The sequence below is a fragment of the Corylus avellana genome, chromosome 2 (assembly GCF_965113065.1).
Source record: "Corylus avellana chromosome 2, dhCorAvel1.hap1.2, whole genome shotgun sequence".
Lineage (NCBI taxonomy): Eukaryota > Viridiplantae > Streptophyta > Magnoliopsida > Fagales > Betulaceae > Corylus > Corylus avellana.
The window spans coordinates 46,747,584-46,761,743 of record NC_142491.1 but is presented as its reverse complement, the minus strand read 5'-3'; the positions used below and the strand labels follow the sequence as shown (position 1 = coordinate 46,761,743).

The window sequence follows — 14,160 nt, the reverse complement described above, 5'->3', positions numbered from 1 at the left end:
GACTTGTCAAGATTCAGTTATGATCTAGTGAAACTTGATCAAGCCACCTATGAGACTCGGTTAGGATGTTGTTGGGACTCGCTCAAACCAATTGTGATCTAGTCCAGACCTACCGAGATTCGGTTAAGACCCAATTGAGATCCGTCAAGACCCCATCGGAACACCACCAAGACCCCGTTGGAACCCTATTTGAACTCGGTTGGGACTCGTGAGACTTGACTAAGTCACCATCGGAACTTGATAGAGATATTTTCGCAATTTAAAGTTTAATATATATATATATATATATATATATAGGGGTAGCCCAACCGCTAGGCGAGTTAGGCTGATGCCTAGAGCCCCAGATTTTTAATGCTAAAAAAAAAAAAATTTTAGGGCCCAAAATATTTTTAATAAAGCCAAAAAAATTTTGTATAAAGGCCATCAACATGCTTTCTTGAGGTTATTAACAAGCTTTAAAAAAAATATTATTATTTGTTTATAATATTAAGGCCCCAACATGCTTTCTTGAGGCCTTTAACATGCTTTTAAAAAATAATATTATTTTTTTTATAAGATTGAGACCTTCTGCACAACGGCCACGAGGTCCTCAACAGTCAACATGTTTTTTAAAAAATAATATGATTTGTTTATAATATCAAGGCCCTATATAAAATAAGAACGAAAAAAAAAAAAATCTGAGAATCCCACATACTTGTTTGTTGTGGTTATTTTGCAGAAATTCAGCCCCTCACAAAAGGTTAAAATGTTCAACTTTTCACATTTCAAAAAGATTGTGGTAATTATCACATGTGGTAATTATCAGAGGGAAATGCTAGCTAGGTGGTTTCCTAGTGTTCTTCTTGTGTTATCTGGTACATATTATTTTTTAAAAACCAAGTAAGAGAAATAAGAGACAGTTTCCTTTTGTTTTTGTTTTAAATAATATCCACATGCTAGGACCAGAAAGACACAAAGAGAACATTATAAAAACAATAGGAGAGCACCTAACCTTTCCGTGTTTTAATAGCATGTACGTGTGATCTTTTTGGTGATTAATTTAACATTCTTAAGCACCATGTAAGAAATATGTATATCAAAATATCCTTATATATTTTTCTCCAAGTGCAAAAGAATATTTGATACTAAATTATATTAAAATGCTAAAAAAGAAAAATCATGTAGAGCACTCACAATGGCTTAGCAATTTCTTATTTTAATTTAAAATAGATAAGCAAAATATTTGTGAACAGTGCATCGCTACATGTAGATGAGACTATGTTCACACATCCATCTCATTAATATATTATTTCTCTCTACATATCTCTTTTTTCCCAAAATTTTATCTGATTATTTATCTTCCACATCTCTGTTTTCCCAAAAAAATTTCCTAGTATTTATCTCCACATCTCTTTTTTCCAAAAGTTGAAAAATATGATTTTTAAAGAAAAAAAATACAATCCTTATTAAAAAAAAAAATTAAAATGACATAAATAAAAAAGAAATAGATAATCGGATGTATAATGTATTTCAAAACTCATTAGCTAAAATAAGTTTTGATTAGTCATTATATATATATATATATATATATATATATATATATATATATATCATTCGGAATGCTGTAACTATGGTTTTTCTTTAGTTTTTTAATATATAAGAATTTACTTCTTGTCTATAACCAAATAAATTCTGTTTTTTTTTTATTTATTTATTTATTTTTTTTTTTTTTGTGGAATAAACATTCAAAAGTAGATTTGGACCAGTTCAATGTCAATGCTTTGTACAAAGTTAGGGAACAACTTTTTTTCTGGGGAGGAGAGAAAACAAGGTTTGAAAAGGGAAGCTACTCTGTAAATCCCTCTGAAATGCGGAATTAATGAGTCATCGAGAAGAAAGCCGCAATAGTGGGTCTTCTAGACGTGTTGCTCCTTTGCTTTGGACCGTAAAAGTTATATGGGTGGAAACTCCACGCACGTTGATAATTCCTAATAGGTGCGCAAGTATGAAACCGGCCATAAGCGTAGTGCCCGTGTTAATACGTACTTAATTCTTTTGAGGGTGCTTCTATTTTTCTTTTTAAAATTATTTTTATATTATTATTTTTAAAAAATAAATAATAAAATGCGTTACCACTTTTATAAATCAATCAAATCGCTCCATCAAGGAAATCTCATAAATACAATTAGGGGTCACACCTAGCCGTATTCCATTTAAGCCTTTCGCAGTAGCCAATCTAGCAAGTGTATGTGCTGCACTGTTAGCAACACGACTCACCCAAAATACCTACCATTGTGAGAAAGTTTTCAACAGCGTCCTCGACTCCTCATACCCTCCACGATGTGCCCTATCTTACTCCAATTGGGTCCACTGAATTAACTGCCTCCGACACGAGTTTTGCATCCCCTTCCAAATGGAAATGGGCCATTATAGATTGTTATGTGACAATCACTTTTTTTTTTTTTTTTTTTAAATTCAATTGGTCGTTCTTTGAGTACCAAATATAATAATTTGTTAAATGTGTATGACTGAATGAGTAGTTAGAAAATAAGACTTTAAATATTAAAATATTGATTAAATGACGAAATTTATATATTTTTATAAACTTGAACTTTTGAGATAAATGATAATTTAATGTGATATCAAAGCCATTGATTATTAATTCCAACCATGTCTCTGTTATTTATTTTTCATTTGAATTAAATATTTCACTTATTGGGTTTCACTATTAAAATGGAGTTTAAGCCTTTATGTAACAGGGAATGTTAAAATATTGATTAAATAATTAAGCTTTTGTAAGAAATGATAATTTAACATCAAAAAACTTAAATAATAATTATGCATTCCAAAAAGTAAGTAGAACGAATTTTAAATAAAAATAAAAATATCATAAATTAAAATAAATAAATAAATTTATTTAATATTTTAATACAAGAAATAGTTTTTGTTAAATTTGTTGGCTTAAGCCTCAAAGTCTATTTAACTAATCTTAATAAAAAATTTCAAGTGATTAATATAATATAGTTGTGTTAACACTATATGTTGGGAATAATCCTACTCTATTGGCCGACCAGATACATCATGGGCCTCAAGACCAAACCATCACACCAGAAGAATACTAAGCCACAATTCTCAGCACTTCTAGGTTAAGTTGAAGTAGAACACATAATCAATGTATGACTCCACTTCTTAGCCTATAAGTAGGCCCTTACACTAGATACAAACCCTAGACTCAATTACTGTTTATTGAGTATACTCTTCCCTCAGAGATTGACTTAAACATTAGAGTGAGACTCGCCAGCACACCGGTGGCGAGTTATCTCTTAATTGGTTGGTTATTGACTTGTTGTCTTCAGGGTCGACTCAATGGCTTGAGGCAGTTGCCTAGAGCCCCCAGTTAGTAAGGCCCAAAAAAAAAAATTTAATAAGGCCTAAAAAAATTTTGAGGGGCCTAAAATTTTTTTAATTTTATTTTAACTTAAGGACTAATTTTTTTTAAAAAAAAAAAGAAAAATAAGGCCCAAACTTTTTTCCCATAAAAATTTAAGGCCTCTAAAATAAGGCCATAATATAATAAGCACATTGTAAAATAAGACTAATTAACCCAAAAAAACAAATATGCCACATTAATATTTTTAGGCAATTAGTTAAAAGTTAAACTTAAAAGTCATGAAACAACAATGAGAATGAAAATAATAATAATATTATTAAAATAGATATTATTTAATTAATATTTAAATATTAAAAAAATAAGGTCCAACTTCAAAATTTTGCCTAAGGCCCCAAATACATTGAGTCGGCCCTAGTTGTCTTGCAAGAACGTGAAGATTGAAGATCAAAAATGTCTTGAAGAACATGTGATTCACACTAATCGAAAACTGTTAAACCGAAAAATGTTCTAACACTATACATACTTAACCTTAAGTGGAGGGTGTGACTGCCGTTCCACCTCGAATGCGACGATTGAGAGTAGAGAGAGTATTTTTCACTGTACCCTATGTTGTAGGAATAGAGATTTTTGGCTTCCAAATTGAGGCAGCCAAGCGTCAAACATTTTGTTTTGTTTTGTTTAAATTGAAGAAGAGAGATATTAAAGGAAAATTCAAATTTGAGGTATTAGCACCAAATTTGAGGTATTAGTACCAGATTTAGGATGATCGAATCCCTTTTTGATGACACCATTCTTAAATGATTAATCTTACACCCCCTAAGTTTTAATTTTAAATAAAAAAAAAAAGTTTTGAGATATTAGAAATTAAATATTAACTCATAGAAATTTAACTAAAAAACTTTTTTTTTTTTTTTTTTAATATATGTCCGACGCAAGTTGGCAGCCGCATAGCAGGACTCGTGTTGTAGTAGGTCTGTCTCTTTTATAGGTTTTTCCAGAGTCGGCAGGGCTTTCACTTAGCTTGACTTCTTCCGAATTCCATGGAGTTTGTTAGTCCAGGTGAAGATTTACCTCAACCTCCGCTGGAAGGTTTTTGACGGTCTTTGACCGTATCTGGATTCTGCATGGGCGAGATTGGGTTTGTTATAGGTAGGTTCTGTTTTTCCCTATTTTGTGGATACGTGTGACCCTGCTTTAACTGAACAGTTTGGGACTAGATCTGCGTCGTGGGCTTCTGGCTTTGAGCCTTGGTTCCTCTGTCCTCCATTAATCGTGGGCTCCTAACTACGGGCCTCTATTTGGGCCTTATTTAGGCATGAAGTATTTTGTCTCACCATATATAATACAGTAATTAATAAATACAAAATTACAAACAAGAATACCTATATCCTGTGACAAAATAAATATGTAAGAAATTATAATAAACAAAGGAAAAATGCTTGAAGGATCCCCAACCTCTAATCCTTTAGCTCCATTGTTCTTCACATGGTTGCTATTGAGCAACGTAAAGATTCCGCAGACCACCACACGAAGTGGGTCCCAAAACTGAAGTCATATTCCTCAGCCAATAACAATGGAACGTTGGACCAACACCATCCATACCCCGAAAATATCTTCTCCTCCACTCTTAAGTCGCCACGTTGGAACCTCCCAACGATCATTTCTCTGCTCCTGTAATTGCCACGTTGACCACCTTCTTATTAAAGACTTAAACTTCCCCACGTGTTTGCATTATCCGCCGTTGTTTTATGAGACCCCAAAATCTCCGCCGTTGGTTTCCGGATATATAATTGTGGACACGGTAATTCACGTTTATGAGTTTCTAACATAAACTCCCAAACTTCCTCAGTTCGGAGATCCTAAAACTTGTGTACCAACTCGGCAAGGAGGATCAGACAGTGACGAATCATCCAGGTACGTTGCTCTGGTTCTGCTTTGAATTCCCTTTTCTTCTTCATTTCTATTTCTTCTAAGAGAAACGTTAAGAATTCATTCATCCAAAAAAAAAAAAACGTTAATAATTCGTTGGGTGTACATTGCTTTAGAATCTTGATGATATCTTTTACTAAGAACGTGTTGTGACATGTTTCAGCAGTGAATTATTTTCTGTACTATAATGAATTTGGACGCATAAAATCGTTAGTAAGTCGAATTGGTCCATATGGGCAAGTATTATGCAGCCAGATTTTTGAAGTGTACCATCAGTGGAAAAGAAAGGTGCCCTGTTTGAGATTGTATGTAAAACCCTTGGTTATTTGATGAGTATAATCAGGGCGTTTTGGGTGTGTACTTGTTCATTTCAAGTTTATATTAATCACAGCATGATTTTCCTTTGGAGGGAAAAAAAAAATGAAATTGGGTTCATTAGAATCAGCCTATTTGGGTTAATAATCAGTAAGGTGACCCGTTAAATAGGAGAGGTGCAAGATTTAGATTGCTAGTTTGTTTTGTGACACTTCAATAAACAAGCTTTATGAAGATGATCAAGTTGTATATGCAATTTTGCTGCTGGTCTTAGAGCTATATCTAAATTGGGTCACATAATTAATATTGGGGAATATATTACAGTTATGTAGAGGAACTTGTTAGAATATTAATTAAATGATTAAATTTATCATTTTTTATTGGCCTAAGCTTTTAGGACGAATGATTACATGTTATTAGAGTTAAAAGTCATTTCTAATTAAATATTCCACGAATACTTAGTAAGGACGAGTTTGAGCCCACATGTTAAGTGTTACCCTTTCCCATTTAACGGTTTCTAAATTTGTGTGAGGACTGAAGTGAACTGGGAATACATGCTTCTTTTGTGATTGCAGGATTTGTGTCACATTCATCTTTTGAAACTTTGCTCAGGCAACTTGGCATGGGAGTTGTGACTGTTTCCAGCTCAGCTGCTCGAACTCCGCTTGGTTTGAGTGGGAAATTCTCAGCTCAACGCTCTACTTTGAAAAGACCCTTGATAGTAGCTTTTAAAGCAGATAAATCCAATAGCAGTGCATTGGTTGCGCCCCAGGAGCAGATCCCTTTGCCCATAGAAACCAGTAAGGATAGACGGAAGAGACTAGGAAAAGCTAGCAAACCTTTGAGAAGAGTAAAAGCTGTCGTTACAGATGAAGCTTCTCCGAGTACCACCTTGGAAGTGGATTACAATGAAGCCGCCGCCCAGCTTGAAAACATATACAAGCGAAGCCCAACATCTGATACTTCTGATGTGGAAAATGTAGGTGGCATGATGAGTAAAAGCCAGCGAAGGAGGAGGAAGATTAGTGGTGGTGATGAAAAAGCAGAGAGGAGAACCGGCTATAATGTGATTAAGAACCAAGTAAAGAAGGTTAAAAGGTTGAGTCTTGATAAAAGGATTGCATTGAAAAAGAATAAAGAAGATAAAGTGGTTGCTCCAATGCGGAAGAGGAAAGATGTTAAGGATGAAAATGTGAAGATTGAGAAGCTTGTAAGGGAGTACTCAGCTTCAACTGATTTGGTTAGTTTGAACTGGAAAAAAATGAGGATACCTCCTGTTCTTCCTTCCTCTGAACATGTTTGGTTGTTCAAGTTGATGCAACCCATGAAGGTGGGCATTCTATTTAAAATTTGGATACAAAATTTTCCCTTTTTCTGTATTTCAATTTTGCGTATTAGTTCTATTATTTTTTGAAATGAAATTGAGTTAGCTTTGGCTGATATGTTATGATTTCTGACAATTAGGCACTCCTTCAAGTGAAAGAGAATTTGCAGAAAGATTTGGGGAGAGAACCAACAGAAGGCGAATTAGCTGAAGCAATGAAGATGAATGTAGTTCAAGTGCGAAAACGCATGGAGGTTGGTCGAGCTGCAAGAAACAAGCTCATTAAGGTAGTATTTTTTTATTTATTTTTTTTTTTTTCCACTCCCTTTGGTTAAGCAGAATTGCTGCTAAAAGTTTCTTTTCCTCCTTTTTTTTTTTTTTTTTTTGGCAACAAATTATCTTGTCTTCTCATTTTCATTTAGGGAAAGTTCTAGAGATCTTCTCATCTTCATTTAAAAGACATTGTAGAGGATATATACTATTTACATTGAAGCAAAGAGAAAATGCACATTAAAAAGAGCGCCTGTAAAGAATTGAGACAGTTATGTCAGAAATGGGTATCTTCCTAGGGTCAATTTGGCTTAAAATTTTATGGTGCATATAAAATGTGCCGCGAGTGACAATTACAACATTTGACTTCCAGTCCAAGTGACTTCAGCTACAATAGGCACATTTTAATTTCCTGTAATGGTCTAAAAACTCAGTCTCTGTGGTGTTCTGTTGTTCTATTTTCTCTGTTATTTTTGGCTTTTGTATCTTTTCATCAAGAGTTGAGGCTGATTATATTTTCTGCAGATGGTATTAAGCAAATAGCCATGCATGGTTGCTTTCCGTTTACTTACCAAGAACTGATTACATTGAATGCATTGATGCTCTTAAGGATCTTGGATTAACACATAATGCTTATATCCATTGCAGCACAATCTCCGGCTCATTTTGTTTGTAATCAACAAGTATTTCCAAGACTTTGCAAATGGCCCAAGGTTTCAAGACCTTTGCCAGGCAGGAGTGAAAGGACTTATTACAGCCATTGATCGTTTTGAACCAAAAAGGAGATTCCGGCTCTCCACTTATAGTCTTTTTTGGATTAGGCATGCCATTATACGCTCCATGACACTCTCAAGCTTTACTCGTGTTTCTTTTGGCCTTGAATCGGTATGCTTTATTTTCTTCCTCCCAAGCTTTCTATGCTTCTCTTTGTTAATAGTAGTCTGTGAGGGATGGAAAAATTCATTATTTGAAAGTGGTACATTGTTGCAATTAATACAAAAGTCAAGAAAAGGTAGAAATAACATGGCAGGCGTGCTTAATATGCATGTGTTCACTTGTGTTTATGCAGGTTAGAGTAGAAATCCAACGAGCCAAACTTGAGTTGTTGTTTGAGCTTCATAGATTACCCACAGAGGAAGAGATAGTAAAAAAAGTTGGGATCTCCCCTGAGAGGTATCAGGAAGTTATGAAAGCCGCGAGACCTGTTCTCTCTCTCCATTCAAGGCATGCAACCACACAAGAAGAGTACATTAAGGGGATCACTGATGTTGATGGTGTTGGAGCTGATAACTGGAGGCAACCTGCTCTTCTTAGGATTGCTCTTGATGATGTGGTAATCACTCATCCTCCCCAACCTTGCATTTCGTTCTGCATTCCTTACTCTCTCTAGTTTCTAAACAAATTTCATCACCATCTGCTAATGAATTAGATCTTAGAATAATCAAGTTAAATGACCAAACTCATCCATTTTTATATGTTTAAACTTTTGAGATAAATGATGATTTAATTTGGTAATAGAGCAAATGTCTTGAGTTTGCATTTTGTTTCTGTCATTTACTTTTCATTTTAATTATATATTCTACTTATTAGTTCTCACTTATTTTAAAAAAGAATTTGAACACACACGTGAAGATAAGTGTTAGAATGAATATAAATTAATGATTAAATTCATTCTTTCTATTTTTAGTGAGCTAGTGGGCTAGGGTTTAAAAGTAAGGCTTTACCTTTACTTGAAATCTTGCTGTCAGAAGTTAAAAACTTGTATTCGAAATTCTTTTCCCAGCTTGATTCTCTAAAGCCCAAGGAGAGCTTGGTAATGAGGCAAAGATACGGGCTTGATGGTAAAGGTGATAGAACATTGGGAGAGATTGCTGGAAACTTAAATATTTCAAGAGAAATGGTTCGGAAGCATGAAGTGAAGGCTTTGCTGAAGCTCAAGCATCCAGCTCGAGTGGATTATCTTCGCCAACATTTACTATAAACTGAATAGAGAAGCATCATATACGTCTCCTATATTAACTCTTTCCCTCACAAGGGTTTCTGCTTGCCAAGTCCTTCTCTATACTTCTCTCTCTCTGTATTATATATAGTCTTGCAACAACCCAAACATTGTAACCCAAAAAAAAAAAAAAAAACCCTGAAAAGGAAGCTAGATAAACATAGAAATGTATTCAGCATTGCTGATAGGCATGTATAAATGAAATGTATATTTTTTTTTCTTCCCATTAATTATATCAATGTGATGAAATTAAATTATAGATTGTGACGAAATAATTTGGTCTTTCCCAAACCCTAGTTCTTCCCAATGGTAGGATTCACACATTTTCACAATGTTGTGACATGTTGGCAATGTAATAATAGGAAGCACAAATGACAGCCCAGTAAATTAAGCAAGTACAAGGGTGCATTTTAGAACTTAATGTATGTTTTCAACATCTATGGATAAATCATAATGCAAGTTTAAAACAATTATTATTATTATTATTTGGTCAAGGATTGACCCTAATAAAGGGGTGAAATCATTATTATTAATTTCTTTATAAAATTATTGGTATTTAACATAATTCATTTGCTTTATTTAGTCAAAGCGTGGTTCATCGTGAATGGGATATGTTGTACAGCTCATATATCATATCAATTAGGATAAGGTTTTAGCAGTAACGTTGACAGCACCTGAGGACAAAGATGCTGCTGTTTCTTGGAACCGATGCCTTTCTGCTCCACTGCAAAACTTTGAATATATCACAAAAACTTTTTAAATTATACATTCCTTTGTATATATATATATATATATATATATATATATATATATATTTGTCTCACTTGTTGATCCACTGGCCAAAAGTAAAGGTGGGAGGGGGAAGATTTATTTTTTATTATGATAATATCCATTGCAATTGAGAGTTTAAAAATATATATATATATATTTTTACTAAATTTAAAAGCCAAAAAATACAACTAAAAAGACAGAAACAACTTTTGTGTAGCATTAATTGAAAATCAATGATCAAAGATTTTGGAATTCTCTTTCTTATGCAATTTTCTTCTATCGGCGAGCTTTTCCCAGCGTCTCATTATCCAAAACCTCTCTATTTCTTCCGCATTTCTGCCTGGAATCCTGCCCGCTATTAAATCCCACCTGAAAGGAATCCCAAGTGTTAATATAAATCCCACCTGAAAGGAATCCCAAGTGTTAATATTTGATAATCACTGGTGACTAGCTAGTGGCCAAGACTTCATGATCTTCAAGTCTGTCGATCAAAGAAGATACTCATAAAAACATATATTTTGGAAGCTTTTTAAGGATTTGGTGTAACACCCCGGTCCCATATTGGGAAGATGAAAAGAAGCCCACATAGAGTGGGTGGTTTATAGAGATAAGTCATGGGTGCTAAGTCCCACATTGCCTAGTTACTAGGTGAAACTGGGCTTTATAATGAATTCTAGGGAAACTCCAAATTGACTAGTCCTTTTGGGGTGATAGCGCAGATATGGCTAGCGCTTTTCCCTGGGTTGTTACAAGTGGTATCAGAGCCACCTAGTAACGCCAGGTCATGTGGTATTGGAGCACTGCATGACGTGGACCTGACGAGGACGTCAGGAGTTTAAGAGGGGGAGTTTGTAACACCCCGGTCCCATATTGGGAAGATGAAAAGAAGCCCACATAGAGTGGGTGGTTTATAGAGATAAGTCATGGGTGCTAAGTCCCACATTGCCTAGTTACTAGGTGAAACTGGGCTTTATAATGAATTCTAGGAAAACTCCAAATTGACTAGTCCTTTTGGGGTAATAGCGCAGATATGGCTAGCGCTTTTCCCTGGGTCGTTACATTTGGCTTAATAACAGCATTTATGCTGTAGTGTAAGCAACACATTTTTAGATATTCAATCTTGATTGTTACTTAAACTACAGCATGTAAGCCGGATCTGCTTTTTAAAACATTTGGGTGGCTAATTCCTTTTGAAAGTGCCCAAAACAATGAGGGTATTAGGGTGACTCGAGCCTCTCTCAACTTCAAAAATTAGCTTAAGATGTGAGGCTTTTCCTCACATTTATAAAATGACTACCAGCTCCCTCCACAACCGATATGGGATAATTCACACAATCTCCGCTTCACACATCGGGTCCTAGGTCAAAGTGGAAACAACATGTTTCTCCAGTGGACTATTGGCCCGAGACTTATTGGTTGAACCTGGGCTTTGATACCAATGTTGGATAATCTTGGGTCTCTCTTAACCTAAAAACTAACTTAAGAGATGAAACTTTTCCTCACACTTAGAAACTAGCTACCAATCTCTTCCACAACCGATGTGAGATAACCCCAACATGAGTCTCATATGAATATTGGACAAGGTTAGTAGCAATAGGGTTTCATCTTCCCTCAATTCTAGCCTACATGTGTTAGGATATTACTTTAAAAGATTAAGATTACCATTTTTCTATTAACTTAAGTGATGTAGGCTGGATATCAACAACAAACAAAGAATAAAAAGTAGTAAATGATATGCGTGGGAGGATTGAGTCTTACAACCCTAATCACGACTCATGCATGGAATCTCATCACAAATTAACTTTCAAATTAACCAGAGTTTCATTTACCAATAATAGAATGCGGTGGAGTCTAGCCACTAAAAAGAAAGGACTATGTTTATTCATCAAAATCTTTTTAATTACTTTTATTGAAGCACAAAAGTACACTTAAATTAATAGACCCACTAACTAGATGCTAACCTTAATTTGATTGACTTTAAGCCAAACCCTTAATAAATAGACAAAGGACCAAACCTTAACCATAACCTAATGAATTTACTTTGGACAAAACTCATTTGTTAAATTATAAAATAACACCCATGACTCTTACAAATTCACTCAAAACATAAAATTAGATACTAATAACCCATTAATTAATAAAACTTAAATAAAACTACTAGACCCAATTATCTCTTTCTTGTCCCTCATCATTATAGACTTTTTGAGATTCGAATAGTCATGATTTAAAATAGTACGGAACATCAACCATGAATTCAAACCCTAACTTAAGAATTTTTTAGATTAGTGCCCATAATGCAAAAATAGGGACAATACAGAAGTAATAATCCCCCTACACAAATGGCTATGATTAAAACTATCATAAATATTAATTAGATCATACAACACAAAACTAGTCATTATAATAAAAATAAAAGGACAAACTAGATTTGGAGCACAACCTTTAATTTTTAATTTATATTACTGCACTAAAAAAGACAATCATAATATAAGTAATACAAACAAATCCGAGGCATTATTTTATATATCATAAGAAGATTTTGTGCAGCTAGCAGAATCAACAAGTAAGCTTAGCCTTATCTACTAGGGTGTCTGAGTCTCTTCAGACTCTTCTGGTTCTGGTGGCCAAAAGCCACAGTCCACATGTTTCTTCTAGTCAGTACTTCTTGATCTTTTATACAGTACTGTTTCACGCATGCCCATGTGCGTTGGTATCAGTCTGATCTAAAAAGTAAGAATTCTTGCCCATGTAAATGGATCTTTGTCTACCACCTAAATTCACTCCAATTTGGGTAGAAAACAGTGTGGTTTGATTGTCAAACCCATTAACGGCGTTTGTTTAATGATGTTGTTTAGAAAGTAGAAAAAAGAAAACGCTAAAAATATTAATATATAAATCACAAATGAGTAATGTTATATTTAGAGATAACGTAATAGTAAAAATTAGTCAATAGATCATTATTACTAATTACTAATCACAAATATATATCAAGTTTATATACCTCTCACTCCTGTGCATGGGACCCAATTCAATTCAAAAATGACTGACATAATTATCTACTAACAGTTTTGTGATGATCAGCTTACCTCTCCCCAACAAGTCTATACATTCTACAGATGAGATCTTCTTCTTGGTCAGTCATGTTTATAATCTCCCACTCAATACTACTAACCTCTGCCAGACAAATGAACAAAACAAAAACTTTAATCTAAGAGGAGAAAATAAGAGAAGAAACAAAAAATCCCACACACACACACAGATATATATATATATATATATATATATATATATATAAAAGCAAAAGAAGTGGAAAAGCACACTGACCCTCAGACTCAAAACTGGTGATTTCGGATTGCGCCCGGCGACGTCGACCACCCATGGGGTAAAAGGGAGAGGAAGAGGAAGAGTAGAAAAGTGGGAGAGAATAAAAGAGACGGAAAAATAGAGGATTGCCTAGGGAAGGTAAGAGATATAACAGGGTATATATGTGTGATCTGGGAGTTCAAACAAAAGGGAATGTATGTTGATAGGACTGCCCAACGAACCAAGCAGATGTACATGTGTGTGTGTGTGTGTGTTGACTTGTAGGCTTGTACCTTTACCGAATTGGTAGATCGATGGTTGAATAGACAGTGAGAGGGGGAAAACTCAGAACATATATATATATATATAGAATAAGATAGAGATATTAATTAATATATAGTTGATTAAGCTTTTTAAAATTAATTCTGATCATAATTAAGGGTGTTGGAGTTAGTTTAATATATAGTTTATATGTGATCAAAATGATAAACCTTGTCTTTATCGTAGAAGAAAAATAATACCTGCATGTGAGACGCTTAAAAAAGTTGGGCTCTCATGATCATTGTAATCATATCTATTAATTCACTTTTAAAGTCAATGGTTTGATGAGCCATGTCTCTCATTTTAATGACAGAAAATAATTTTAGGGAATTAAAAGTGATCCTATATCACACTGTTTTAGTTGGGGTGAGAACCACCAAATAAATCATCAAGGTGGCAGTTGAGTTGGTAAAGCAGCAGGGAATAAGGTTCAATTTTTCCCTCCTTTCTTCTTAGTGGTCATGGGTTCGAACCCGCTTGCGGTAGTAGTCCGCAAACCAGATGCTACTAAGAAGAGATTTTACCAACTTGCACTTTGATGGAGCTATGATGATGGAC

General features: G+C 34.4%; 2 protein-coding genes across 3 annotated transcripts; one reads left to right on the top strand and one right to left on the bottom strand.

Annotated features, from left to right (window-relative positions):
* The first annotated feature begins 5,190 nt into the window (after positions 1-5,190).
* SIGE (sigma factor E) lies at positions 5,191-9,623 on the top strand. 2 transcript variants are annotated; one of them, XM_059606712.2, is made up of 6 exons: positions 5,191-5,284; positions 6,227-6,944; positions 7,079-7,225; positions 7,857-8,093; positions 8,278-8,541; positions 8,992-9,623. In XM_059606712.2, the coding sequence occupies exons 2-6, from the start codon at positions 6,237-6,239 to the stop codon at positions 9,187-9,189; spliced, it is 1,554 nt and encodes a 517-aa protein (XP_059462695.2). In that variant the 5' UTR covers positions 5,191-5,284; positions 6,227-6,236; the 3' UTR covers positions 9,190-9,623. The 2 variants fall into 2 exon arrangements, with proteins under 2 accessions (XP_059462695.2, XP_059462703.2); XM_059606720.2 differs by having other exon boundaries at positions 6,190-6,944.
* A 495-nt stretch (positions 9,624-10,118) lies between these two features.
* Positions 10,119-13,594, bottom strand: TRY (Homeodomain-like superfamily protein). Its single transcript, XM_059606752.2, has 3 exons — positions 13,303-13,594; positions 13,065-13,152; positions 10,119-10,347 (listed from the first exon to the last, which is right to left on the bottom strand). Exons 1-3 carry the CDS (start codon positions 13,355-13,357, stop codon positions 10,209-10,211), a joined length of 282 nt encoding a protein of 93 aa, XP_059462735.2. The 5' UTR covers positions 13,358-13,594; the 3' UTR covers positions 10,119-10,208.
* Between the last annotated feature and the right edge of the window lie 566 nt (positions 13,595-14,160).

Excerpts from the sequence above, each read along its gene's own strand:
- TRY (XM_059606752.2), bottom strand. The coding sequence starts at position 13,357 with ATGGGTGGTCGACGTCGCCGGGCGCAATCCGAAATCACCAGTTTTGAG. Across the intron at positions 13,153-13,302 it reads CACCAGTTTTGAGTCTGAGG|AGGTTAGTAGTATTGAGTGG; the intron begins GTCAGTGTGCTT and ends TTTGTCTGGCAG. Across the intron at positions 10,348-13,064 it reads TATAGACTTGTTGGGGAGAG|GTGGGATTTAATAGCGGGCA; the intron begins GTAAGCTGATCA and ends GATTCCTTTCAG.
- SIGE (XM_059606712.2), top strand. The coding sequence starts at position 6,237 with ATGGGAGTTGTGACTGTTTCCAGCTCAGCTGCTCGAACTCCGCTTGGT. Across the intron at positions 6,945-7,078 it reads AGTTGATGCAACCCATGAAG|GCACTCCTTCAAGTGAAAGA; the intron begins GTGGGCATTCTA and ends TCTGACAATTAG. Across the intron at positions 7,226-7,856 it reads CAAGAAACAAGCTCATTAAG|CACAATCTCCGGCTCATTTT; the intron begins GTAGTATTTTTT and ends TATCCATTGCAG.